General features: G+C 38.5%; 1 protein-coding gene across 6 annotated transcripts in view; it reads right to left on the bottom strand.

Moving 5' to 3' along the window:
• Positions 1-27,257, bottom strand: part of LOC114461825 (LIM and calponin homology domains-containing protein 1-like) — a 46,478-nt gene that overhangs the window by 17,957 nt on the left and 1,264 nt on the right. For 3 of the 6 annotated variants that reach the window (XM_028444265.1, XM_028444271.1, XM_028444288.1), the window contains exons 2-15: positions 14,489-14,559; positions 14,307-14,376; positions 14,115-14,221; positions 14,005-14,035; positions 13,786-13,896; positions 11,209-11,336; positions 10,985-11,055; positions 7,887-8,082; positions 7,590-7,796; positions 6,866-7,174; positions 6,379-6,642; positions 4,166-4,423; positions 2,859-3,236; positions 2,439-2,723 (exon numbers count right to left, since the gene is read on the bottom strand). In XM_028444265.1, coding sequence (XP_028300066.1) covers positions 2,439-2,723; positions 2,859-3,236; positions 4,166-4,423; positions 6,379-6,642; positions 6,866-7,174; positions 7,590-7,796; positions 7,887-8,082; positions 10,985-11,055; positions 11,209-11,336; positions 13,786-13,896; positions 14,005-14,035; positions 14,115-14,221; positions 14,307-14,376; positions 14,489-14,559 — 2,486 coding nt within the window. The remainder of the gene's footprint in view (positions 1-2,438; positions 2,724-2,858; positions 3,237-4,165; positions 4,424-6,378; positions 6,643-6,865; positions 7,175-7,589; positions 7,797-7,886; positions 8,083-10,984; positions 11,056-11,208; positions 11,337-13,785; positions 13,897-14,004; positions 14,036-14,114; positions 14,222-14,306; positions 14,377-14,488; positions 14,560-27,257) is intronic. The other 3 variants (XM_028444308.1, XM_028444279.1, XM_028444298.1) reach the window with 3 other exon arrangements.

The following is a 27,257-nucleotide window of genomic DNA, read 5'->3' as shown; positions in this document are numbered from 1 at the left end:
TGTTTGCTGTCCTCTTAACATTGAAACAATACCAACATGCAGACTCAAGGCTCTGCAGAACTATGGTTATTTATAACAGGGGTTCTCAACTTTGGGGTCAGGACCTCATTTGGAGTCGCGATACACTGGGAGTGGGTCACCAGATGCCTTCAAGGAACTAAGAATATTTTTTGAACAATTTGAGCCCATTTTTACTTAATATTACCCTTTATCTGCTTACCATATTTGAACCTATTTTCATCCCTTTTTGTTATTTTGTTACCCATTTCTGCCACTTCAATGCCTTTTCTGCACATTTTTTTCACTTTCAAGACATGTTCGGCACTTGTAAACACTTTCCACTACTTTACCCACCTAATGTTGACCCATTATTGTCACTTTTAACCTCTTTTCATCATATTTCATGCTTATTTTTTTTACCAATTTAACCACATTCACGATTTGTCATCCGCATTATTTGCCAGTTTAAACTGATTGTTCCTACTTTTTATATTACATTAATGTCTAGACTCAGCAGAAATTATTATCATAACTGACTGGCAGTCACGTACAGTATGTGTGTGTCTGTACTTACTGCTGATTTTAAATGTTCTTATTGATTTTTAAGCTGTTGAATGTTTTCTGTTGCACTTTTTGATCATGTGAAGCACATTGAGTTGCCTTGTGTATGAAATGCACTATATAAATACATTTGCCTTGCCTTACTTGGTTTATTAAGTCATGAAGGAAGCCTCTCTTTTCTAAGCGGCTAACATCACTGACATGTTCACCAATGGCAGATCATTAAAGTTACTAAACAACAAGATGTAAACCATTGTACATATAACAAAGAAACTTTCACATAAACATTTTACATTTTTCTTGTTGAATTAAAATGATGACACTGATATTTCTCTTTAAACAAAAATCTGACTAACTTTACTAAACTACACTGTTCTGAGTGAGTAATTCACAGCCATTATTTTTGGAGTTGGTTTTGAGCTGACAGGAATTATCTCCTGACTTTGTAAACTACATGTGCTGTGAAACTGTAATGTAATACTCTTCCATGTCAAAGGGTGGCAGTAGATGGGCCGAGGATTTTTAGCATCAACGCTCTGAGCCCGATTTTTGATTTGGGACCCAGGGGGGCTCCTAGGGTCCAAAGAAAAAAATGAATTCTTATTCTTATTTATTAGCGACTCAAATATTACGATGGTTGATGGTACCAAATCATTGGCACATATCAATATATAAATGGGGCCCATTACCTCGTACGTGTCACGGGGGCCCCATTTGTCAAATGACTACTCTGTTAATTCTCGTTAGATCGGAATGCAGTTTGGAGTGAATACTCTATGAATAAATATGATGAGACCCTCGGAGCCCTTTTTTTAAATGGGGCCCGCCCCTTATTTTCAGTAATTTCCAAATTTATGGGAACATAGTCGTGTCGTATATCGTTTCAAAGGTAATTCAACATAAAATGTGATTATGCCTCGCACAATTCGACGAAGGCCCTGAGGGGCTCGGGCCTATTTTTCAAATAACTACTCCGTTAATGCTCGTTGAATAATATGACATGGATATTCTATGAGCGGACGTCAAGAGCCTCTCGGAGACCTTTTTTGACTTGGTGAAATCGAGTCATTTGACAGAATTCTCGGGTACGTAGTACTCGCTATTCAGCGCGGAGACGTTACGTGTCCGAACTTGTTCAACAAAGGGTGGATTTAGCTCTTTTAAAAAATAACTAAATAATTTAATAAGAGGCCTGTTTTCCTTCATGAAAGCAGTGACGTTAAAAAGTTGAGTTAAAAACTGTTATTTTGAGAATGTTAGAAAACGCTCTCGACTTTATTCATCAGAAAAACTAAATTATATGGGGGTTTTTTAAACTCACAAGAATTCATACAATTATAAAAATGATTACATATAATGTGCATATTTACTGACTTTCTGTGTAACAGGGGGATGTGACCATTTTAAATGACTCCAGGTGTAGAAGCAGTAGTTCATGTCCTCATGTGATTCATCTGTGATTTACACTGTAAACATTTCCACAGTGTAAACACTTCAAATCTACACCTAACAGTTAAAATAAACCTAAAAACTCACAACTCGAAGCAAAAAACTAAACTCATTCCAGACAATAACAAGCCAAGGTTAGTACAGACGGTGCCTAAACTGAGCTGAATCATGTGAGTGCTGCAGAAATCCAAGCACAACTGAAAACCTATAAAAGTATCAGCTCTTTATCAGGTTTTAAGCTCCAACCGCTCAAACATGCCATCATCAAAACTCTCAGCAGGAATAAATCAAAGGTCACCAGGAGCAACAGCAGAGCCACGGTTAGTCACAAGTCAAACAGAATCAAATCCTTAATTTTCATTACGATATTTACTCGTAACAATTGGAAACAGCACAACCTGCATGCAAGCATTTGTTCAGACCGATACCTGTCACTGTCCACCTTCTCAGTGGTTTTTGGTCTGCTGTGTGGCAGCTTCATGGCAGACACTGGGCTAACAGTAAATTTGACAGATCCAGGCACGGGCAGGAACTGATTGGGTCTGCCTTCTTTTTGCTTTGATCTGGTCCTTCGAGCCATCATATCATCCTTCTCCAGGTCGGGCACCGGCTCATTTTCATCCAACTCATCCTTATTATCTTCAGACGTTGCTCTGAGCACTGATACCCGCTCAGGCATTTCCATGGGAACTCCTGGTTGTTGACGTTCCACTCTATGGTAGAGAACTTGACGATTGAAATAACCAAATACGAGGTAGAAAAAACGTCTTTACGGACACACATGACTGCAAGCTTGTTAGTGATCTCAGCACACTGTTAAACACACTTGAAATCACATCTCAGCCCACCTGACGTCCAGCTTTTTGCTCCTGTCTGCAAACACTTTCTGCTTATTTCGCGGAGCAGCGTCTGCAGTGACCTCTCCTCGTGTGCAGTGTTTGGAGGCGGGGAGAGGCAGAAACCGATTGTACGTCACTGCCGTAGCCACACTTTGTTTATGGAAAACTCCTGTCCTTCTCGCCATCATGTCGTCTTTTTTAAGATCTGGCATCCTCTCCTCCTCCTCCTCCTCTTCTTCATGACCTTCTCCCCACTCTTCTGTTCTCTGCACATACTGAGCCAGGCGAGCATCGACTTCAGCAGGAGACGGAGTGCACTCTGTTGTCATGGTTGGGAGGCCGGCATAGGTTGGGATAGTTTGCTTGGAGTCAGCACCATCTAAATGACTGTAAGATTGTTTTGTAAATTCCAAATAATCTGAGTGCTTAATTATTTTAACTGTACATGCCAGACGTGGACATGCAGACGAGCCAAGCTTCAGGAAAAATTAGTACCGTAGTTTGTAAGTATTATGAAGGGAAAATGGCTTTTAATGGAAAAACACTTTGGTAACACTTTATTTGTAGTTTTATACAAAAGCCTGACATTACACTGTCATTATTATGACATGACACCTGTCATTAGCATGAATAAGGTGTCATGAAGGCTGTCATTAAGTGTCGTTCATTACCCTAATCCCTAACCATAACCCTACCTAACCCCACTAGATCTCTCCAGCTAACACAAAAAATGCCAACATAGCTCCAAAGGTGTCATAATTTAGCGATCAACACTTAATGACAGCCTTCATGGCACCTTATTCATGCTACTGACAGATAATGTTGTGTAATGTAAACCTTAGGTATAAAACTACAAATAAAGTGTAACCAAAACTTCTTTGGAAGCTGTTTACAACAGTTTAAGAAGCTGAGATTTTGCACCAAAAATGGGTCATAATGGTGCGGTTGATAAATTCAGGTCATAAAATAACAAAAAAGACACTTTTATTTATTTCATTACCAAAGATTTTACAGTTTAATTTTATAACTACTATATTTAATATTCACATACTGCGAATATCACACATACCTCGATGTACAGTATGTGCACAGCGTGACATGCTGATGCATTAGCATTATTCCAACTAAAAACAAATCAGCTCAATGCAGAAAAGTGCATTCAAACTACCTTTTTATGCACATTCAAATGGGCTTATGAGCTGTAAGAAGCAATGCAACAGTAAAAGGTTGATTGTTCTATAGCGCAGCTCATAACAGTGCAGACAGGATTTTAGGCCAGCAGAGCCTCAGCGTCTCGCACTTGGCCATGTTCGTACCTGCGTTCCCGCTCTGAAAACCGGGAGCCCAGGCCAATGGTAGGCATGGCTACAGTTGCCTTGGAAAGGAGTCGTCTAAGCAACTCTGTCTCCTCCCCTTCACTTGACGTGACTGCGTCTATAGGCTGCTCGATCTCAGTCACGCCCCCAAAGGTCACAACTTTGCCTTGGCCTCGTCCAGCATTCACTGATCCATTGAAAGGCCTTCCATAACTTTTCTGCTGACAAGCCGGACACACGGGGGCCGTGCTATTCTCACTGTTCATCTCACAAATGACGACAGGCACACACGCACACACACACAGAGACACAGGAACAAGAAGCGCCAGTGAAACAGCGGGGCAAAAAAGAAAGAGGGTGGAAGAGAAAACATGAGCAACTGCAGAGAAAAGGATGAAGTGGAAATAGTTGAATTAGACAGGAAGTATGGGTGAACAAAAAAGATGGGATTTAGTGTTAGAATCACTTGAACACACATGAATTCACACATTCACACATTTTCATTCCACTAGACTGGTGACAGTGACTCCACCAGTATTCAATGATTTCTGTATAAGGCCTTTTAACTGCTAAGAAAGGAGCTCTAGACAAAATACAAACCTTATTATAAAGTGTATTTACAACTCTCTGACTATCCCTTCAGAACACAAACAACTCTTTATCCGATACGATGACATCAGCTGGGGAGGAATAACAAAGCTGAGGCAGTTCTACAGCCAACAGTTGCCTTTGTTTTTGGATGCAAATGCAGCCTCTACTACACTTCTAATGCTTCAAGAACTTGGTGCAAAATGTAGAAATGTGAAACATATGTTTTAAAAAACTAAAAACGAAATGAAGAAAACTTAGCTTAGTTGTATCTTTCAGTCAAAGTTAGCAACAATGACACAAAAGGTGCAATAAGTTTAATTGCACACAGGTAAGTAGTAGGCATATATCTTTAAAAATTAAGTGATGCAGGTTTCGTTATAGTTTGACATGGTGCAAAGTGGTCAAAAAAACGAATGTGCTTTCCCTACTGAGAGGTGATCAAAGCACAGCATCAAAGCCACTGGTCGGCATCTCTCCAATCAAAGCATGAGAATCATATCCATATATATATGATCACTATGCGGTATTACATAGTTAAATGAGTAATCTGAGAGCTCACAGCTAACAGCAGGTTAGCATCAATATTTGGTCTATTTGATTTATAACCATGGGAGTGACTGTGGGATAATATTACAAATCTACTGCTTTGATAAAGATAACTGGTTTACAGCTATTGATAATGCCTTGATTGTTGGGACTGTGCTGTTAGATTTAAATTTTTGATTTGTTGGACCACAATCTCTTGATAAATAAACTTGAATGTTATGGTTTTGGACCAGTGGCATTGATGACGATCGATAACTATCTGTCTTCTAGATCACAAAAAGTGCATTTGTGTGCCTCAGGGTAGCTGCCTTGGTCCGTTACTGTTCAATTTTTCATTAATGATCTTGTGCAGGTGACCAAAAATGCAAAAATTGTGTTCTATGCAGATGATTCAACCTTACATTATGCTGTGCCTTCATCTAGTGAAATAAATGATGTCCTGAATAAGGAACTGCAGGTTTTACATTATTGGAGTTGTAATAAGTCAGTTCTGAATATTTCCAAAACAAAAAGTAGTTTAATAAGTTAAAGATATAGGTTATCTTGTAGCCCAAAGTCAGATTTAAAGTTGAATAAGGTGATCGTTGAACAAGTGGAGAACGTCAAACTTCTCGGTGTAATGTTAGATTTCAGACTTTCTTTTAGCCGTGACATTAATCAAATAATTTTAAAAGTAGGAAGAGCAGTGGGTATATCTAGAAATATTGTTGAAGGTGAGATTCAGAGTACGAAATGCTAATGCTTGGAAGGCTCAACTGCTCCACCAAACATTCCAACACATCTTTTTGTCTTGTAAAGTGAGCTGAAGCAGTCAAGCCTGCCAAGCTTGGGCTTTGTTACTTCTCTTAAGCACACGGCCTCCTGGTGAGTAATTGGTGTCACTGTAAATTTTGCCCTCTCTTGCCTTTGCCTTGTGTTTTGCACCATCCAAATAAGAACACTAGAAGCAGCCACACACACCCAAACACACACTCCAGTTTGTTGTTTCATATCAAGCCTTTGAGAAAGACCATACTGGACATTCAGCTGCATTCAGTCATGTTGAACTGTATGTGTGCTGAGTGTTTGTTGGACACCTTGGCTCTGTCATCTTCAGTCTCTCCCACTTCTGCATATCTGACTGACTCATGGCTGATGAAACTAAGCTCATAGGTCCATCCCTTTGTGGAAGGCTCCTGCTCTGAGCTCGCCTACGAGCCAAGTCATCTCTCTGCTTATGAGGCATTGCCTGAATCTTTCCCTCTTCCTCTTCATCTTCCTCCTCCTCTTCAAGCCTAGAGGCAGGCTTTAGAAATGGGTTGTTTCTGCGTGTAATGATGTCAGGGACTGCTCCCATCTCTCTGCCAAATCACAGAGCCAGCAGCGTAGTGATGTCACAGGATGGATATTATGAGTTAAAGTAGAGACGAGATAAACCCAACGCACACACACAGATAGACACACACAAAGATGTCAAACAGAAGTGGTCACAACAGCCAAAGAAAGAAAAAGCAGGAAGTGAGAAAGGAAATCGTGAGAGAGTGGAATAAACATGAAGTTATTCTCTTGGCACATGCAGCTAACCTGGTTTCCTTCTCCTGCAGAGTTTGCTGCGAGGCCCGCCTGATGCCCTCCCACCGCTCCAAGTCTTTGTTGGTGCACACAGGGGGAGGGACAAACTGATGAACCTTTGGACCAACAGGGCCACGACTTGCACGTCTGGACGCCAAGTCGTCTTTATGAACATCTGGAACTTTCCGCACATCTGTATCCTCTTCCCCATCAGGGGGGCTGTCCCACGCAGATTTATGAGAGGATAAAAAGTCATTATCACAGCGAAGGATGATGTTTGGGGACACTGACCGCTCTTCCTTTTCCTCCACCGTGGGGGGGCTGGGTTTGGAGATGAGTAGGTAAAGCAAGGTCATTTCAGAGATAAAATAATCCAACAGATCAGTTTTTTTCAGCAAAGCTGGTAATACGCTGGCATGACGTTGGCATGCATCCAAAAAATCTATTAGCAAGAACTCCGGGTTAGTCCGATGCACATCTCTGTGATTTAGAACAATTTTTATGCAAAGCCGATTTTCAATCATCAATTTAAATATCAAACCAAACAACTCGTCACCAAAAAATGAGTTATTTTCTCCTCAAAACGCCACAGCAGACTGAAACTATTCGCCCACACCAGTGTGAATAAAGCTGACTGCAAACAGCCCACAAACACATTCACTCACACAAACCTTTTGGTTAAATTGTGCAACTGAGGCCCACGAAAACCCAAACTTTCAACCCCCTGCACCCTGACCTGCAGTAGCGAATGGCAGCAGGAAGAACTTTTATTCCCGCCTTTTCCAATTTCTGCAACTTCCTACGCTCTGACACACCTTGGTTGACCATTTCTTCTTTTCCAGTTAGAGTTTCCTCATTGTTCTCAGGAGCCCAAGTGACAGTTTTGAGAGTTTTGTGGTGAATTCCGTTTCTTTTGCTTTGCTCTGGAGCAGCTTGACAGTGACTGATGAAAAGGGTTTCGTCATAGGGAATAGTTGGGAGTGAAGTCATTCTAATCTCTAATCTGAGTAGATTCTACAGAGTTTGTTGTTACCTTCTCTGCTCGCCCTCCTCTGAGTGAGGCTTTCTTCGTGGCGCTGGGACGTAAGAGCTCATGTTGCTTCGGTTGGGAAGAAACTGGTTAAAGGGGATGGTACTTTTTGATTCAATGCTGCCAGTCCGCCTGGCCAACATGTCATCCTTCCGTAGATCTGGTCTCTTGCCATCGGCCTCGGAGTCGCTGCCTCGCCCTGAGCAACAGTGAGCAATGAAGCATTACATTGAAAAAGAGAAAAAAAGAAGGTCAGAAGGATTTTTTAATCTCTGGAGTAATACCATCTGAAAATGTGAACAGACACAAAGCTGATTACTGGTACGAGCTCCCGGAATACATTTGGCATTAATCAACGGAGTGTTCAGACAGTGAGGAAGTGCCAAGAGTATTCAATAAACACAAAAAGCACAACATATACCAATAAATTGAATATTAAACAGTGTAGCTGTTCAGATACAGATTTGTTGGTAATATTATACTGTCATCATGCTTGTTACTCAATGTACACAGCCAAAATATAAGGCAATAGTCTTATATAACAGCGGTTCTCAAACTTTTTTGGCTCAAGTACCCCCATTCTCTTATTTCTGAATCCAAGTACCCCCTTTAGTCTGACTACATCATTTTGCTCAAAATACTATGAAAACTTTAGAGCATAATTATGTAATGAATGAGTGATAACACACATATTAAAGAATCTAATTTTGTTAATAAGTAGAATAAAACAGTATTTCATGCCTCCTGAATAGATTTATTTCTATAGTTTTCATCCTTTCCAGTCATCTACCGGCTGGGGTGGGACCAAGCCTGACCTTTGTATTCATTTCAAACAAAAAATAAACATTAGAAAACCCCTATATTTTACACCTTCTCTCTCAAGTACCTACTGCAGTGCCATTGCCGTACCCCTAGTGGTAAATGTACCCAAATTTGAGAAAGACTGTTATATAATATATATGGTACTAGCTTCCACAAAATGTTTCTTCTTGCATTTTCAAAACAGTTGTGTAAATATAGATTTCACTCAGCTTCTATTTTGAGTTCATCGTGAACCACATTGTTATGACCTTCAAAGAATAGACAGGCCTTACATTGATGCCAGACTCATCTGTCATGACCATGTCAGCCACCTGTCACATGTTGGAAGGGTTCACTACAAGCATATTTGTTTTGACTGACGGCAGCCTATCTTCTCTGCGACCTGCAGGGAATGTCAGGAATGGTTCTATTCCCGACTCTGGAACACTGTTTTTCTTGTCACCCAGTGATCCATATATTAATCTGTCACATGCTTATGGTCATCCCCATTGAAAACCTTTACACACACACACACGTCACACACACGTCTAGGTCCAAATCTCTCGTGATCGCTCCTTAGATGAACAGCTGTGGCATCTGGGGCATGAATGGGTACGCGCACACACAGTTACACACACACACACACACATTCAGCTGTTGTCCATAGCTAGGCGACTCTGTCATGTTATACCGAGGTTAAAACCTCACCATGCTGGAGAGCAACAGTCAGTCTATTTCTGAATATGCTTATTTTTATTTAGGAGTTTCACATTTTTCAGAACTACTTTCTTTTTTGAAAACTGAAAAAAGCTGGACTGTATCGCATCTAAGGTGAGACCTTTTTTAACTCAAAAAAGTTTTAATTTATGCTTTTATCACCAGCCGTAACTCTAAACTCTATTTTTACTGGACTACCCCAAAAGTCAATAAAAAAACTACAACTTATCCAGAATTTTTCTACAAGAACTTTAGCCACAAAAAAAGAGTTGAACATATGATCATTCTTTTAAAAACTCTGCATTGGCTCAAAATATATCTTAAAATTGATTTTAAAGTTATTTTAATTGTTTTTAAAGCTGTAGATGACCTTGCTCCTCCATACAACGCAAACCTCTACTCATTTTATGTCCGTCAGGTCCTCGACTGCCTCACTACTGAATGTCCCACGTGTGACCCACACCTGCACCGGGGAGAGATCGTTCTGTTTTTATGCCCCTAAACTCTAGAACTCAATCCCCCTCCACATTAGATCATCCAGTTCCACTGATGTTTTTAAAAGAAAACTAAATACACATCTTTTTAATTTGGCTCTTAAAGGGCCCATGTTATGCTAAATCAACTTTTCTGTGCTTTAAACATCATAAAGTGCTATTAGAGCTTCATACACATGCCCAAAGTTTTTTTTTTTTCATTGATTCCCTCAATCGTTAGTTAGAGGGTGATTTGCTCCTTTCTTACTGCAGGGTGAGCCCAAACACCTCGCTCCAATTTGATGACGCGTTCCCACTTTGATGACGAATTTGACGCGACACTGAGATGGAGAAGCCGAGCCTCCAGGATACTCACTTCCGTGATTGACATGTAAACAGACACGCCCACGAAGGTGAGCATTTCCGCATCCTTCATGGGTTAGGGTTTTTTCTACAGTCTATGTATGTACGCCCCGCCCCCACGATCTGTCTCGTATTTATAAAGCAGCATGAGCTCGGCTACGGAGTGGGTGGGAGGAGGGCGGGCTGTCCTCTGGCCCTACGTCCCCGTGCGGGGAGGAGGAAGTGAGTGTCCCGTCTATAGACACGCCCACTCATGAATATGCATAAGTAGGACACAAATCAGCGTGTTTGTGAAGAGTTGCTCAGAAAGTGATTTTTCAGAGGCTAAAACTCTGGAAAACAGGATAGTTTGGGAAAATAAACCTCAAATACTATGTTTTTGAGGTTCTTAGAACAAATGGAAATGACACGCAATAATCCTGATTTTGTAATTTCCTTCTTTTTTATTATATTCTTAACTCTGTATGTTTTAATCCATGGTTTTATACTTTTTAGTGGCTCTCCATTCAATTGATTTTATTTCCTCACACTGTATTTTTTTTATTGATTTCTGCTGTCTGCCTGTCCTTCTAAAGCACTTTGGGCTACATGCCCTATGTATGAAAGGTGCTGTAGATGTAAATGAAGTTGAGTTGAATTGAGTTCTTTGGGTCACAGCCTCAACTCATTCACAAGACTTGATACAGATGGAAAAAGCCAAAAGCAAGTTTAGTTCACATCTGTAAAAAAAAAATCATCAGAACAAACCATCACTGTTGCCTCTGTTCACCACGTCAGGAGAAGAGCTGTGCTGTGAACGGGAACCAAAAGAATCCAGACTGCCACAAACAAGAAGAAGAAAAAAAACACACACCATGAGACAATTTAGATGTGTTTAAATACTATTATGATACAACCTCTCTTTATCTACAATTTCCAAATGATCTTTATTACGCTGTTGTGTGTTTCATTTGTGTCTGAGAGACACACACCTGTCCAGGGAGTTGTCCCGTGTGTGTTGTGGCGGTGACAGAGACTCGCTCCTCTCAGAGTCCCAGCAGTCGTAGCCGCTGTCTCTGACGCTGCCTTTCTGTGGACTTTCACCTCCGTCGTCGCTCTCCTGCAGTGCACGTCCAATCACATCAGGCCAAAAATAAGATCACACAGTAACACAAACTATTCTAATGAGACAAATATTACACCAGTCAAAGGTTTGGACACACCTTCCCATTTAGATTAAATGAGAAGGTGTGTCCAAACTATTGACTGGGAGGGTTATTTGTAAAATTGCTTGAAAAACAAACATTTTAAAGAACAACTGTGTGAGAAGATTTAAATTAGGTGCTTTTTTTTGAAACTGGAATGTTTACTTGTGCCAACATCCTATGCTTCCTACGCCTGCCTTTCTCATGGTGGGAAAAACACTGACCTATGAATCATCACATTGATTGCATGGATATTACAACCTGAATGCTGATCAAAACACACACAGAGTGACTACACTTCATGTTCAGCACATAAATGACAACCATTGATACAGTATCAACTTTGTATGTACACTATATCAGTGTGATTGTTTATTTAGTTGGTCGTAGGACTGTGACTACTACTTATCTTCCTCCCACATACGCAGCACCAAACAGATGCTTTACCCAACTCATTATGTGCGTGGGAAGGCTGTCAAGATGTCTTTCCACAAATGACCTCGTTTTCTGTTGTGTAATACTGTGATTGTAATGTATATAATGTTGTAAGTAGGCCTGGGCAATATATCGAGATTCAAGATATATCAAGATTTCTATATTGGTGTTGTAAAAAATTACAATATTGCCTATAATGATATATATATATATATATATATATATATATATATTTATTTATTTTTTTTTTTAATTTTATAGCTTATTTTGTATTAAAATACTTGTTTTAGGAGTCACTGCTTTCACTACATCTCAGAACCGCATGTTTGATGGACTACTGATTGCGTCCTAACCCAGACCTTCCCCTAAACAAGCCACTTTACAGAACTCACTCACACGTGCTGTCCCTTATAGGAAAAAAAGCCAAAATTAAAACATATTGTGCAGCTGTTTGTAAATAAATGTGCCTGTGTGACATTTTGCATCAGCAAATTTAACCCTGATTTATCTTTCTGGTAAGATTTTATTGAGGTAAAAATGTGGAGATTCAAATCGTATATCGTCTATTGGCCAACCCTAATTGTAATATATGAAGTGTTGTGTTATTAAAGTATGTATTTATGGTATTAAAGGTGGGCCGATATATCGTGCAATAAGATATTGCAATATTAAAATGTTACAGGTTGTATTGTCGAGTGGTATCATGAGAGATAAATATCTACTACACACCAGACTGTTATGATTTGTCTTTATTTTATTATTTTCCTTTTGAGTTGAAAAGGTCATACCCAGAGTACATAGGTACAGTATATCCAGAGTTAATGTCAAATTAAAGCATGGTTAATTTTGCTAATGCCATTTTTTTTGTCTGTCATTTTTTCCTTTTCAAATATATCATATCATATCATGAGCAGTCTATCGTCCCACCCCTAGTATGTATTCAACATGATTAAGAAAACTATCCTTGTTGAATCAATAAAATTGAAGTAATTGTAAATATGTAGGTATGCTGTAGCCCATTGGTTCCCAAACTTTTCCCAGTCCCGTACCCCTTCACACCTTTAACCAGAAGCCATGTACCCCCTACTCCTGCACACTTAATAAACATAATGTCACATACAATGTAGAACTACAGTGAAATTTGTCCCTGAATTTTATTCTGTTGAGGAATAATACATAATAATAATGAAAAATAATAATAACTAGAATATTTGCATTTCCTGAAGAAAATGCAAGTGAGGATGCATGTGCTGACCCGCGTCATCCTGCCTTAGATAAGCATTAACTGTACATTAGCAAGCAATTGCATTAGCTAGCATTAACCTAGCATTAACAATAGCCTAGCAATAGCATTATCCTAGCATTAACATTGGACTAGCATTAGCTTTAACCTAGCATTACCATTAGCCTAGCAACAGTATTAATCTAGCATTAGCACTGACTTCGCATGAGCTTTAACCTAGCATTAGCATGAACTTAGCAAAAGCATTAGCCTACCATTAACATTGGACTAGCATTAGCTTAAACCTAGCATTACCATTAGCCTAGCAACAGCATTAACCTAAAATTAGCACTGGCTTAGCATGAGCTTTAACCTAGCATTACTATTAACTTAGCAATAGCATTAGCCTAGCATTAACATTAGCTTAACATTAGCATTCACTTAGCATTAGCATTAGCTTAACATTAGCATTCACTTAGCATTAGCTTAAACCTAGCATTAGCCCTGCAATAGCATTAGCCTAGCATTAGCATTAGCTGTTTTATTTATATTCTAGTTTTCAATGTTGTCACAGTGTTTTTAATTTTCATTCATGTACTCACCCCACTTTGGTAACCTAGGCTGTAGCCTATACTGTATGATTGTGTAATGTATATTAATTATATTATTGTATGTCATTTCCATGTAGAATGTTTTGATTCACTCACAATCTTCATTTGAGCGAGGAGCGCTTCAAACTCCTTGAGGTTTAAAGTGGGGCCACTGTAGGAGGCACAGCCACTGGCAGCCTTTCCAAGCCAGAATATCGTGTTCAGCACCTGAGGGTCAGAAGCTTTGGTTTGTCTCTGTACTACGTTGCATACGATATACAGTAAACATTAAAACAATGAAGATGAAACAAGTGAAAATGATGTAAGAAAACTCACATTTTTTAATTTCCGGTTGCAGTCAGAGTCTCTAAAAAGAGGAGAAGCATGTTGAAGTAAAACGCTTAATATTCAAACATAGTGATATATTTATATTTGCACTAGATTACTTGAGGTTAGCTCGGATAGAAGTGTCTTGCAGGTCCCCGGGGTCAAACAGCTGGGCGCCCTTTAAACCCAACTCCTCACATCCCCGTAGGAAGACTGACAGGTTGTCCTAAAGAGGAAACAGCAGAGAGCCAAACACCATCAGTTCATTCCCACGATGACGCAAGGTATCAAACTAGAGCGTGTCCTCTTACCAGGCCGGCGATGGGGGTGGGCAGTCTGTTGATCTTCTTGACCAGCCCTGGTTTGATTGCACTTAGCAGCCTGCGGGGAGGAGGGTGGAAGCAGAGATTAATGGAGACTTAGGGAGACTTTATGTGTGGAGTTACGAACGATCTCCAGCAGTAAAGGAATGGAGTGAGTAAAACCAGCTTACTCGCATAACAGGATACCATTCTCCAGTGCACTGCGGAAGTCCTTGTCTGCAAAGTTCTTCCCTGTGACTGCCTGAGGAAAGAGGACAGGAAAAGAAGGCAGATGTAAAGGATGTGGACTGGAAATAGAGCTGCTAACAAGTTTTCAACCTTGTCTCAAACAAAGTGGCGTAAAAATGTCGATTTCTCCATAAACGAGTAGAAACCAAAGTGAATAATGATAATCACAACTATTTATACATTTCCTATTTAATTACAGTATTAAGGATCCTACAATTCCCCCATTACTGTAGTAACCAATCGTCTACCAGGGGTCCACAGTAGCAACAAAAAAATTAAATACAGAACAGACAATCATATCAATTACATTATGTCATATTACAAATACAATTGATAATATACATAACGTTAAAATAAAAAATAAAAATTAAGATACGTATTTAATAATGAGAAAAAAATGAAACAGAACCATTCAACATACAGTCATTCTAAAATGGGATTTACATTTAATTTTAAATTCCTGTTTACTTTCAATACGACACAGACAATAAGGCAGATTATTCCAAATAGTTATTGCTCTGTAGATAAAAGATAAAGATAAGTGAGGCACTTACAGCAGACCATTGCTCGACCCTCTAGTGGCATTGTTATGCACAGTATTTCGAAAAACAATGTGTTTGAATAAAACAATTTGTTTGATATTCTTATCAAACTGAAGAAAAACACCTAGGGAGGAATGATCATCAACAGCTTTACTCCTTGGGGAGTTTTAGATGCATGTTTTAGATGTGCCCCTGATCCAAAACAGCTGATTGTAAAGGCTAGCTCATTATCAGGCTTTCTATAAAACTGCATGATAGGAATCATTAAATTTGGGGGTGTTGGAGCATACATCTATTTTATTGCATAATTGTGACCATCACCAGCCCACCCTAAGGAAGGGTAAGAAACACTTTATTAAAGGGAGAATATAAAAAGAGAGGGCAGTGTCCTTGGTGAGGGGGAAGGGAAGAGGGAGTCGGGGTAGGACAATGGAAGGGATGGGGAAGAGTCAACTATTTTATGGTGAGAGTGCAATATGTTGGCAATGAACAGAGGGAAGGAGTGAGTGGTTTTATCTAAAACTGATATTGCCACTGATAATTGATATATGCTATATTGCATCAATGACCAATGTGTGTGCAAGAGCCACTTCTGCAAATCCAGGCGCCGCCCCGGGCCCAAAAGTGCCGCCAGGCCGGCAGCAACAAGGGGAGCTTAAGAGCCCCAGGCCACCCCCCAACCAGACGCCCCAGTGACCCCAGGCCTAGAGACGGCAACCGTGCCCACATACACACCCGATAAAGCCCAGAGGAGCCGAGGACCCAGCACACCCCACCGCCACATCCAACCCCAAGGACTAAACATGAGCATCCATGTCCTTAGGGGAAGTTTTGCTTGGTGCGTACATGTGAAAGCGTTAATGCAAGAGCACAATAATGTTGAAAAATTAAATTAAACTTTACTTAAAGCTGATATCCAGAGTTTCTGAGAAATCTGTTTATCTATCATTCTTTTGAAATACGAAAAAAAGGCTAACAAGTCTTTTACTATGGTATACTGCCGGTGGTCATTCATATACGCCAAGTCCCGCCTTCGTCCTATAGACCCTTATACAAACGGAAAATTGCACGATCGCCCAGCCAATAGGCTGCAACTTCCTGTCACGGAGACTGTCTATCAAAGTGAATGCGCGTGCGTAAACTGTGCACGGACACAAGGCCGTGCTTCACAACAGCAAACAGGTATCACTCTGAGCAGCATAGCATCATGGAGGAGTGCTAACTTAGAAATGTCCATCGCCAAACGAATAACGATGACCCATAGACCTATATCAATGTGACCCGATGCGACCTTGTTATGTTCCGCTATGCGCGTGCACAAAAGTAGGGGCGTGGCTTCTGGTAGATTGGCAGAGGCAGGGGGAGGAAGTGGAGCTGTTTAGGGAGGGACATCGAGACGTTCACTTTTGAATTTTCTCTCTCTCTTTTCATCCTCCGGATAATCGCTTTAAGAAAATGCCAGAATTGTTCTGTTCAGACCCACTTGAGATTAAGCTGTGACAAGGGCTGTATACAAAACATGAGGACAACACAAGGGTATCACTAGGTCCGTATGTGGCCCAGGGTTTGCTACCCTGGCTTCAGATTAAAGAAGCAGTTCACTCACCCCTCCATCAGCTTCCCAAACAGCTGACAGAAGTTTATCATTCTGGAACCGCCTCATGTATCCATCACTGTCTACATGCATACATGCAATTCAAGTGCACAGTACACCTATCCCTGAATTGCTCATACTGCTGATGTTGCTGCACAAAAATAGACGCAGAACATTCTGTATGTTCAGGAGTGTGCCATTTTTCTGTAGAACAGCATATTGAAAAGATAATTTTACGAAAAGCTTACAAACTGTTGACCTAAGTTTCATTTTACAGACACTCAGACAATCTCTTTATCAAACTTAAATGACAATCGTTTTGTATATTACATAATTCACTCTACAACAATTAATTAATCTCTTTGCCACCAAAATTGTTAACCCGATTGTGTTGACTTTCATTTCAGTCCACTATATTTAGTTGCTATGAAGTCTGTTCCTGAAAAAAGGACCATGATGCTTCACGTTCACCCTCCCTCCAACATTTAGCTGCAGTAGAAACCCAATTAGACGGGTTCAGGTCAGCAGGGAAACAGCTTTGTGCCCTCATCCCAAACACACACATTTGGAGTCTATTGTATGTCACCAGAAGAGGAGATACACAGGAAACCAAAATTAAACCCACATGACACAAACACCGATGGACACACACAGATTTTTTTTTCATTTTTTTTAACTGTTGTGCAACCTGCAGCCAAACCTGAATGGAAAATGAGAGAGGTTTGACTGATGCGTTTGGACATTTAATCCAGATTAGTACAGATTACATTTGGCGCCCGGACTGGCAGGCCTACATTCTCTGTGATTCTGTTGCTCGTGCTACTCAAGAAGCTTTTACCAAGAAACAAAAATGAGTCCAAAGGTATAATTGACAGTAAAGAAAACCGCACTATACCTCATATCCTGTAAACCCTAGGTTCCCAAAGTGGGGTACGGTTACCCCCAGGGGTACACAATTTGTCATGGAGGTACATGAATAAATGACAACATTGGAAACTAGAATATAAATAGACTAGCAGTTAGTAGCCTCCATGCATTGCCACAAATTATACATTACCGTCTGTTAGACCACCCTTTAGTGGTGACAGACAACATTGCTTTGCGCTAGCCAAACGTGCTGTCAAGACTTTGATGCTCTTTGCCACCACGTACTTGTGTGAAAGTGGATTTTCAGCTTTGACAGTTATGAAAACAAAATACAGAAAAAGACTTTGCGTGGAGAGCGATTAAAGACTCAGACGCTCTCAAATTCAGTCAAACACAGCAGATTTCTGTGCATCCACTCAACCTCACACTTTGCATTAAAGTTGTAGCGAGTTGTATTTCAAAGTTTGAGGCAGATGAAAAAGTGAGATTGTTTCTCACTGGAAATGCCAGTCAGCTGATTAAATTCTAAACAAGGGCAATACCTCTGGAAAAAATATTTGGGTGCTTCTCATTTTCGAACTCCATCAAGGTATTGATACCCTGAAGCCACACACCGAAAAAACTGTTTCAGAGAAAAGCTGTCCCCTTTGAAGATACATTGAACAGAGTAAAAAAAATCAAACAAGGGCAATAACTCCGGAAAAAATGATTGTGTGCTTCTCATTTTCAAACTCCATCAAGGTATTGATACCCTGAAGACACGCCGAAAAAACTGTTTCTGAGAAAAGATATCCCCTTTGAAGATATCTCGAACAGAGTAAAAAAAGCAAACAAGGGCAATAACTCCAGAAAAAATGATTGTGTGCTTCTCATTTACTAACTCCATCAAGGTATTGATAGCCTGAAGCCACACACCAAATTTGGTTATCCTATCTTAAACAGTTTCCAAGAAAAGATGTCCCATTTAACTCGGACGGAGCTCAAATCTACAGAATATCTCTCTTCCACACTTTGTGGCGGGGAATAACAAGATGTTTTATTGTATGCCTACAGATTACTATTCTTTTTTTTCATTACATATTATTTAACAGGATAGGTAAAATTCAGGGACAAATTTCACTGTAGGGCCACATTGTATATGACATTACATTATTAGGGTAGTAGGGGTACATGGCTTCAGGTCAAACATCAGAAGGGGTACAGGACTGTGAAAGGTTTGGGAACCACTGCTGTAAACCAGTGTTTTACTATTAGTAAGGATGCCGTGAAATGAAAATTCTTGACAGAAACCGAAAAACCAGAAATTAGAAAACCAAAAAAATGCACTTTTGGCTCATTTTCGGCCAAAAATGTTCGATGGCTGGATTTTCAGTGCATCACTAATTATTAGAGATGTGAATAACTGCAATTAATCACAATGAATTGCTAGTATTACTAACTTTAAAAAATTAACCAAGATAGTCCATCAAAATAAAGTGCAAAAATTAATTAATCAAAAATATGAGTCAATATGAAAGAACTACAGAATAATTTTGAACCCTAAACATTCCAATCTCTTGTAGCAATAGTCCTGACATTATGTGTTGCACACAGGCTTCTGTATAGTGATGCTATGCAGACGTAGATGAAAATGACAAATAAAAATATGGGTGTTACTGATATCTCTCAGTTCTTGTTGTGATTGTGAATTGATAAAAACCCATAACTGAATAAGCTGTTCTGTTTTTGTGTGTTAGTTATGCTTTACCATTCAAAATTCTCAGTAGTTTCCCAGTTGTCTTGTATTGTACATTTTTCAATAAAGTTCTAAGTTCTACAAAAAAAAACATTTTTATTAATGTTGACAAAAATGAAGAAAAAAGTTACTGTGATAATATTTACAGCCTCACTTAGTTTGAATGGTTAATTAAGGTCTGTGGCGCTGCAGGAAATGAGGATGTGGGAGGGGCTATGAATTGTCTATAATTACAAGACCAGATGTTTCCCTTTGGCATTGCTTTCTATTTCTTATCTTTCTTCATTAATTGTTTTTTGTTTTTTTTCAAAAAAAAAAAACAACACAACATCCGCTGATACACATGCACACCCCACACCCCACTAACACACAAAAAGCTTATCCGTTAGTCTTTGAATGGAGATCTAAAGTTCCCTTTCATTACCTTATTGTAATACTTCAAAATAAATGGTGATCGTGCAATTTTTTATTTTATTTTATTTTTTGCCTGAGCCTTTTCCCAAACCTGCTGTGTCTCCTCTAGCCTGCAAGTCTTTGAAAAATTTACAGCATGACTATGCATTATTCACTCACAGAAGAGCACTGTGTTGAAGTGAGAGACCTGCCCTAGTGTTATGGTGTAGGCAGCGTGTAGAGACACCACAGAGGCAGTGGGTGCAGACTGGCCATGTGTGTTTTACCAGAAATACAGACATTTTAACACACTGAGTGCTCTAGTTCAGGAAAATATTTACCTAATAGTTCATCATAATTACAGACAGAGTAGTCAGTAGTTTGATTAATGGTTAATGCCCATTACGGACACCAGGCAAGGAGCTGATGGGTAATTTCAGAGTCAGTAACTGTAATTCAATCCTTCATCTGCACTTCTTAAGCTGCGTATGGATACCCCAGCCTAGCCAAAGTGAATGGCAGCAGCAGCTACCATTAAAACGTCATTTATTAATACAGAGATGTAAAGAGTGACAAATATAGACCATCGTAGGATAGCACGTCAAGGCTAAATGGTTTTTATGATATGTTAATGTTTCATTTATTCAGACAACATTTTTTGGGAAATGTACTTTGAAATTTACTTTGATCTCCTGTCACGTTTCGACTGTCAACTATCAGTCTTCTTCAGAGGCGTTTGCTGATTGCTTTGATGTGTCCTTATTTCAAAAAAGAAGACAAAATAAACTTGCTGGAAATCAAGGTTTTTATAATAAACTATTGTTCACTCTTATTATTTATGATCTACATTAATCAGTCAAAGAAAATGGGTTAAGTCACTAGTTTGGGGGGAAAAAAAAGCTTTTTATACTCAGGACAGAAATGAAATGAATGCAACAACACTGATCTAGAGACGTTTAATTGATGGTTTATATTGTGTAAGTGTGAGGCCTTGTTATAATGGTGCAGTAATTGAAAGCCATTTACTGACTAAAGACTCCAACAACAAAAACATTTACAGAAAAGAGAGAAGACTTGAAAACAGAGACAGAATAATTCAGAACCCAGTCTTAATGCTTTGTAGAATAAACTAAAGTAACAAGAGTGATGTGCCAGCACATGGTTCACCAGCTTTTGTTGGAAAATATCTAATCAATAGATTAAACATATAAAGGTAATTTTCTGTTTGCATAGTTTGACATAAAAAAACATTATTATATTATATTATTAACATAGTAAACTAGCAGTGACAGATAAGTATTTCAATACTTTTGCTCGTGCTCTAAAGTGATGCAATCAGGAAAATATTAAAGACTAAGGGTGCAAGAAAAAATTGATTCAGTGATTTATCACAATATTTCACCGTGCGATTATCGTATCGATCCAAAATATGTGAAAATCTCTTTTTCTAATTACACTTTTTGAAGAACAAGTTCAGATGAACTACGGCCTGGCCTGTGGAACGTCTCCGTGCCGAATAGCACGTACCACATTCCCGAGAATTCAGTCAAATGACTCAGTTACACCGAGTAAAAAGTGGCACATACGGAGTAATGGGCCCCATTCATATATTAGTATGGGTCAATGATTCGGTACCACCAACTGTCACAATATTTGACTCACAAATAAATGAGAAAACGACTCTGAAATGGAAATTGCCGGAAAAAAGGGGGCTGGGTCCCCGGGCTCCTAATCAAATTGTGCGAGGCATAATCCTAATCTATGCTGAATTACCTTTGAAACAATATATCACACGACTATGTCCCCATTTCAAAAAGAGGACTCCAAGCGTCTCATCATATTCACTCATAGAATATTCATACCAAACTGCATTCCGATCTAATGAGAACTAATGGAGGAGTAGTCTTTTGAAAAATGGGGCCCCTGGCTTCTCCGTGACACGTACGGGGTAATGGACCCCATTTATATATTGGTATGTGCCAATGATTTAATACCACCAACCGTCGCAAATAAATGAGAAATAGACTTTTGTTTTTATTTCTTTTGGGCCCCCCTGGGCTCCAAATCAAAAATTGGGCTCCGAGCGTTGATGCGTACATCCATAGATTATACCTATCAAATTTCAGCCCGATTCGTTCACAAATAACAGAGGAGTAGCAATTTTAACTAGTGTACAGAAGAAGAAGAACAAGAAGAAGAAGAACAAGAACAAGAACAAGTAGAAGAAGAACAAGAAGAACAAGAACAAAAAGAAGAACAAGAACAAAAACAAAAACAAAAACAAAAACAAAAACAAAAACAAAAACAAAAACAAAAACAAAAACAAAAACAAAAACAAGAACAAGAAGAAGAAGAAGAAGAAGAAGAATAGCAACAACAACAACAAAGTGAGTGGTTTTGAGTCCGGTAGCTCGGTGTCATGGTCTGAGTTTCCCTCCGTGCTGAGATTCTCTTAAAATCTCAGTACGTGACTGCTACGAACTGAGATGTACCCGTGCTGGATTATACTGATTTTAATGAAGTTACATTAGGTTAACTGTTATTTACTGCAATGTATATTATAATAATGTTTTTTTGGAAAATAAATTATTTCTTTTCATATGGAGTTTTATTATAATCATGTTTTTTCCAACATGTGCTTTATTTTCATAAAACATTTTTTTTTTTTAAATACAAACTCAATACATGTAATAATAAAAAATTGCACAGAATACATTACTGAACATATTTCTCCTGCCTCGTATATTGAGCAGTTGAACATTTTTCCCCAAGAAAAGGAGCCACTCAGCACTCGTCAAATAACATTAGCTTTGAAATGTCATTTTCAATCTCAGCATGGCGGAAGTAGAAAAAAAGCTAAGCGGAAGTAGCGTTCATTTATTTTCCGGTAGTGCGCATGCTCATAATCGATCTCAGCACAAGGTAAACTCAGATCGTGACACCGGCCTAAAAACCCATGTAATTGCGCTAACACATGCGTGGCACGTACACGCCCAGTCACTAGGTGTCAGTGAAGTTAGATACCATTTACTTGTTCTTGCAAGTTAAAATGAAATAAATTGTATTTCATACCATTTTGTAACTGATATTGTATCGTATTGTTTAGTATTGGGATATATCGTATCGTGACATGCAAATCGTGAATCGTATCATATCGTCAGACTCGTAGCAATGGACACCCCTACTAAAGACCATGAAGATGAGTCTGTGTTATTGTTTCTGTTTTTTTTTAGTGAGTATTCAGTGCAGGGGAAGTCAGACTAGTGTCCACTGTGTGTCACACAGACACAGCTGGCTGTCGGAGAGCGTTGGAGTTAATCTGCAGAGGAAGGACATCTGGCACACACTCTCAGTTGCATGCATTCTTTGGTTTAGTCCCTGTGTGTTTAAACCTGCCTCTGTAATGTGTTGTCTGTCACTGACTGCAGAGGTTCACTGTTGTCACTATAATGGGCTGCCTGCGTTATGTGGCTGCTGACTGACATCCAACAAGTGGTAAAGCAGTGTTGTAATATTCAACCTTGGGGTCGTGAGTCGTGACCCCAATACGGAGTCGCCTGAAATGTCTGATAATTCATTAAAAAAAGAAAAATACTGATGAAATGCTTTTATATATATAAAATAATAATAATAAATTACTCTGTTTGAATAACATCACTTGATCAAGCCTTTTGAACATTCCACACTACAAAATAAGTGGTAAAAGTATGTATTATTCGTGCTGATATCGGATCGACATCGGTATCGGCCAATACTCAAGGCCGCAATATCGATATTGTATCGGGCGTGAAAAAGTTGTATCGGGACATTGTTATAACAAAGATGGTCAAAAACTAATTCTAGACGGAAAAATAAAGTTTTTGGTGTCACCAGAAATTTGTGATATTAAAACGGGGACACGATCCAAAACAGCTTTGGAAGACGGAACCACTGTGATAAAGTGTCTTAAATAGCGTGCATCCACTTGGCTGAGGTCATTTGCTTATATGCTGATATGCAGCCTACTGTTCTACAGTCTGCCTGGAAACTGAGACCTGAGAGCCCAACCCTGCTATGATCCCATGGTGACCAGTGTCACCCAACCAGGGAGTGTCTGCAGACTGGAAGCTGTATCATGCATAGCTGATTGGCATGTGTGAGTGTGCATATACTTAGTTTGCATCCTTCAGAGACCCTCACACACACACACACAGGAACTGTCTCATGGAGCACAGCTTTAGCTAACTGAATGGTTTCCACCTGTGACTGTGTATAAATAAATACACCTCTAGAAATAGAAATAGGGTCCGTCTGACTGGCCTGGAAATAACTAAAGAATTAAGATGCAGTGAGACAACAAAACGAGTGAGCATAGATACAACCACATAGATTAGGATTTATCAAGCGGTAATAATCTGAACCGAACTGGCCTAATTTGTGAAACACAAACTGGAATCTATTGGAATTGATGAGTTTGTAGATTCAACAAATTTGTCCCGTTTACTCCCTAACACAACAAGGCATAACATATAAGAAAAGAGAATGTGGACAAAATGTTCTTTATTTACAGAAGATACTCTAAAATATTCAAATCAAATATCTATGTGAATAAATTGTGTGTTTTAGTGTGTGTCTGCATCAGAGAGCCAAACAAAAGCATATTTTTGTGTTGGTTGTTGTCGTTTAATCTAGCTCTGACCAATCAGATGCCTTCATGTCTCATCCTGCCCACGCCCCCACTCGGTCCCTGCGTGCACACTCGCCACAGGACACCATTTCCGCAAATATCGAGCACAAAAAAGGCAGAACAGTGAAGCAGAGGTTGCTATCTTGCTAACTCACATCATGCTAGCTTTGCAACATGGCGGATTGTACCTTTAATTTTACAGCATTTAATTTTTCAAACGCTCAACGTAAATACTCAGATAGATCAATCAATTGTGAACAATGAATTATTCATTCACAAACTGTTTAATATGGACATAATGTAGCAGTGTTTTGAGTGTCTATGAAAAAGCTATATAAAGCATTATTATTATTTATTATTATTATTATTATTATTATAATAACAGTCTAAATTTGTCATATAAATGCAAGCTCAACAAACAGTTACTGATTCAAACTATAATATTGTAATTATTTTTTTTTTATAACTTATCTTATTGTAACATTTGAATTAATTGCATTTGCAATATTATCGCGATATTATGAAACGAAATTTTCTAATCGCAAAGGCTGCGATTTTTTTAATTTTTTTATTTTTTTTCTTTCTTTGTCTGCACATGCTGTCAAAGGTCGTTGGGAGTTTGATTTACCTAAAAAACATCCAGTTGGTTAAAGCAGATATTAGTTTTTACTTTTCCTGCACTTTAGTAAGTGTGATGTTACTGATTGGATATTAGTATAATATTTAATTGCTTATTAAATCGCAACCGCAATATTGAGGGAAAATAATCGCAATTACATTATTTTCCAAAATCGTTCAGCACTATCTCTAAATCGACCTAGGATGTGATTTTACACCACACTGACTAAAGTATTGGGACACCCCATTCACCTAAATGATTAGTACATTATCATCAAACCAGGAATTGTCAAACTTATGATCCTTAGTTAATTTTTAACGTACATTTTCCAGGTCTATTGGGATATTTTGATGTACTTGGTTTACATTTGCTTTTCTACCTTTAATGTATTTTTTTATGAAAATGTCAGTTTGGGTGTTGACTATGGACTAGTCTGTAGAGTCCTGACCTTCATAGGACACCTTTGGGATAAATCAGAGCAGTGATGTGAACACGTTCTACTGACAAACATCTACACACACGTGTGCAGGTGTTCCCTCATCCTTTCTCTACATCTCCAAAACACTTTTTAAAATTGTAGCATTCTGCCCGTCCTTTGTATATCTTTTAAACATGTACTATAGCTATTTGTATGTACAATGAAACTGATTTTCTGTCAAAGTTGAAGCTGAATTTAAAAAAAAGAAAAAAAGTCTACTCACCTCGGGAAGATTAGTTAAATAAAATGGTCATAAACGCTCCTATTTCATTCCTAATAAAAAACAAAGGTGCTAAAAGGTGGCTAACTCTATTATGGAGTGAACTTATTAGAGATGATTTCACTAAAATGGTTTTCAGCCCAGTGATGGACTGGAGGTCTATAATAAAACCCTGCCTTGCACATCAGTGATCTGATATTTTAAATCATGATATAAAGCTGTACATACGTTAACGTAGCTGTTGTCGTTGTTCTAGATCAGAGAAGTCAAACTCATTTTAGTTCAGCGGCGGAAGAAGGAGCAGTTTGGTCTCAAGTGGGCCACAGATTTTATACTGGAAAACAAGTCATTCCAACATTATTGTGCCCTAGTTTGCACTTCTAAGTATACATTAAATACAAAATATGTAAGAAACTGACAATATCCAAGCACTAAGTGATAGATATCAGTCCAAAGAAGAGATTCACTTTATATTTCCTAGATTTTGAGGCCAATTTACATTAAATTAAGGGAACTATGATGTCATCATTTGAGGAAAATTGAAGGATTTTCTCAGAATTTTGAGATTTTTTCCCCCAACTTTTTAAGATTAAATGAATACAATGATTCAATATAAGCAGTGGGGAAACTGTGAGCCCCTGCAAACAGGGGTGTTCTGATCTGATAGGGCTGGGTGATTTTGCCTAAAAAAGGAAAAATCTCTGGTTTAAAAAAAAAAAAAAAAAAAAAAAATTGAGTTTCGAATCAATTTTTTTTATTTTTTTATTCACTTAAAAATGACTGCAGACATCAGATATTTTGTCAAAAGTACAACTTTATTGCTGTGATTGTCCTCAAGAGTTAAAATGCATAAAAATCCCAAATTAAAAAGTAAATGATTCTCTGTCATTCAACAATTTCAAGCTTTAACCCAGGTTTAAGTTCAAGTGCAACAGCAACTTCATAGTAGCTTTAATTTTCTGATTAAGAAATCAGATAACTACATATTTTATAACATATAACATTACAATTTAAATAATAATAAACTCTTCCCTTAGCATCTCAGCATAGTGCGAATAAAAAATTAAACATGCCTGTGGCACACATATAGCCTACTGAAAGGGTAAACACATGTAAACAAAGAGGGGGCTGGCTCACATCGGAATGCTAAAAAGTTCGAAAAAACTGTGGTGGGAAAAAAAAGAAAAAAGAAAATAAAATAAAAAAAATAAAATTACTATTATTATTTTTTTAAACTCGAATGTGCAAAATAAAAATCATTTTTATCTACGTATTTGATTAATCGATTAAAACGATTTTTTTTGCCGAGCCCTACGATCCGATATCAGTTCGACATAAGCCTAAAAACAAATATCGGATTCAAATTTAGTTTTTTTTGTTGTTTTTTTTTTTTGCAATTTATTTTTTATTTATTTTATTCAATTGTAAAATACTGTAGATATTTTTTTGAAGGACAACATTTATGTAACAATAATAAATGGGTCTGTTTTCCTCATCCCTACTGTTGCTGACTATTGTTCTCTGTTTGTGTAACATCATTTGATCAAGTCTTTTCTAACATTCCACACTACAAAATAAGTAATAAAAGTATGTATGA

The sequence above is a fragment of the Gouania willdenowi genome, chromosome 1 (assembly GCF_900634775.1).
Source record: "Gouania willdenowi chromosome 1, fGouWil2.1, whole genome shotgun sequence".
NCBI classification, from domain to species: domain Eukaryota; kingdom Metazoa; phylum Chordata; class Actinopteri; order Blenniiformes; family Gobiesocidae; genus Gouania; species Gouania willdenowi.
The sequence above is the reverse complement of the archived record's forward strand: the minus strand, read 5'-3'. Positions and strand labels throughout refer to the sequence as shown.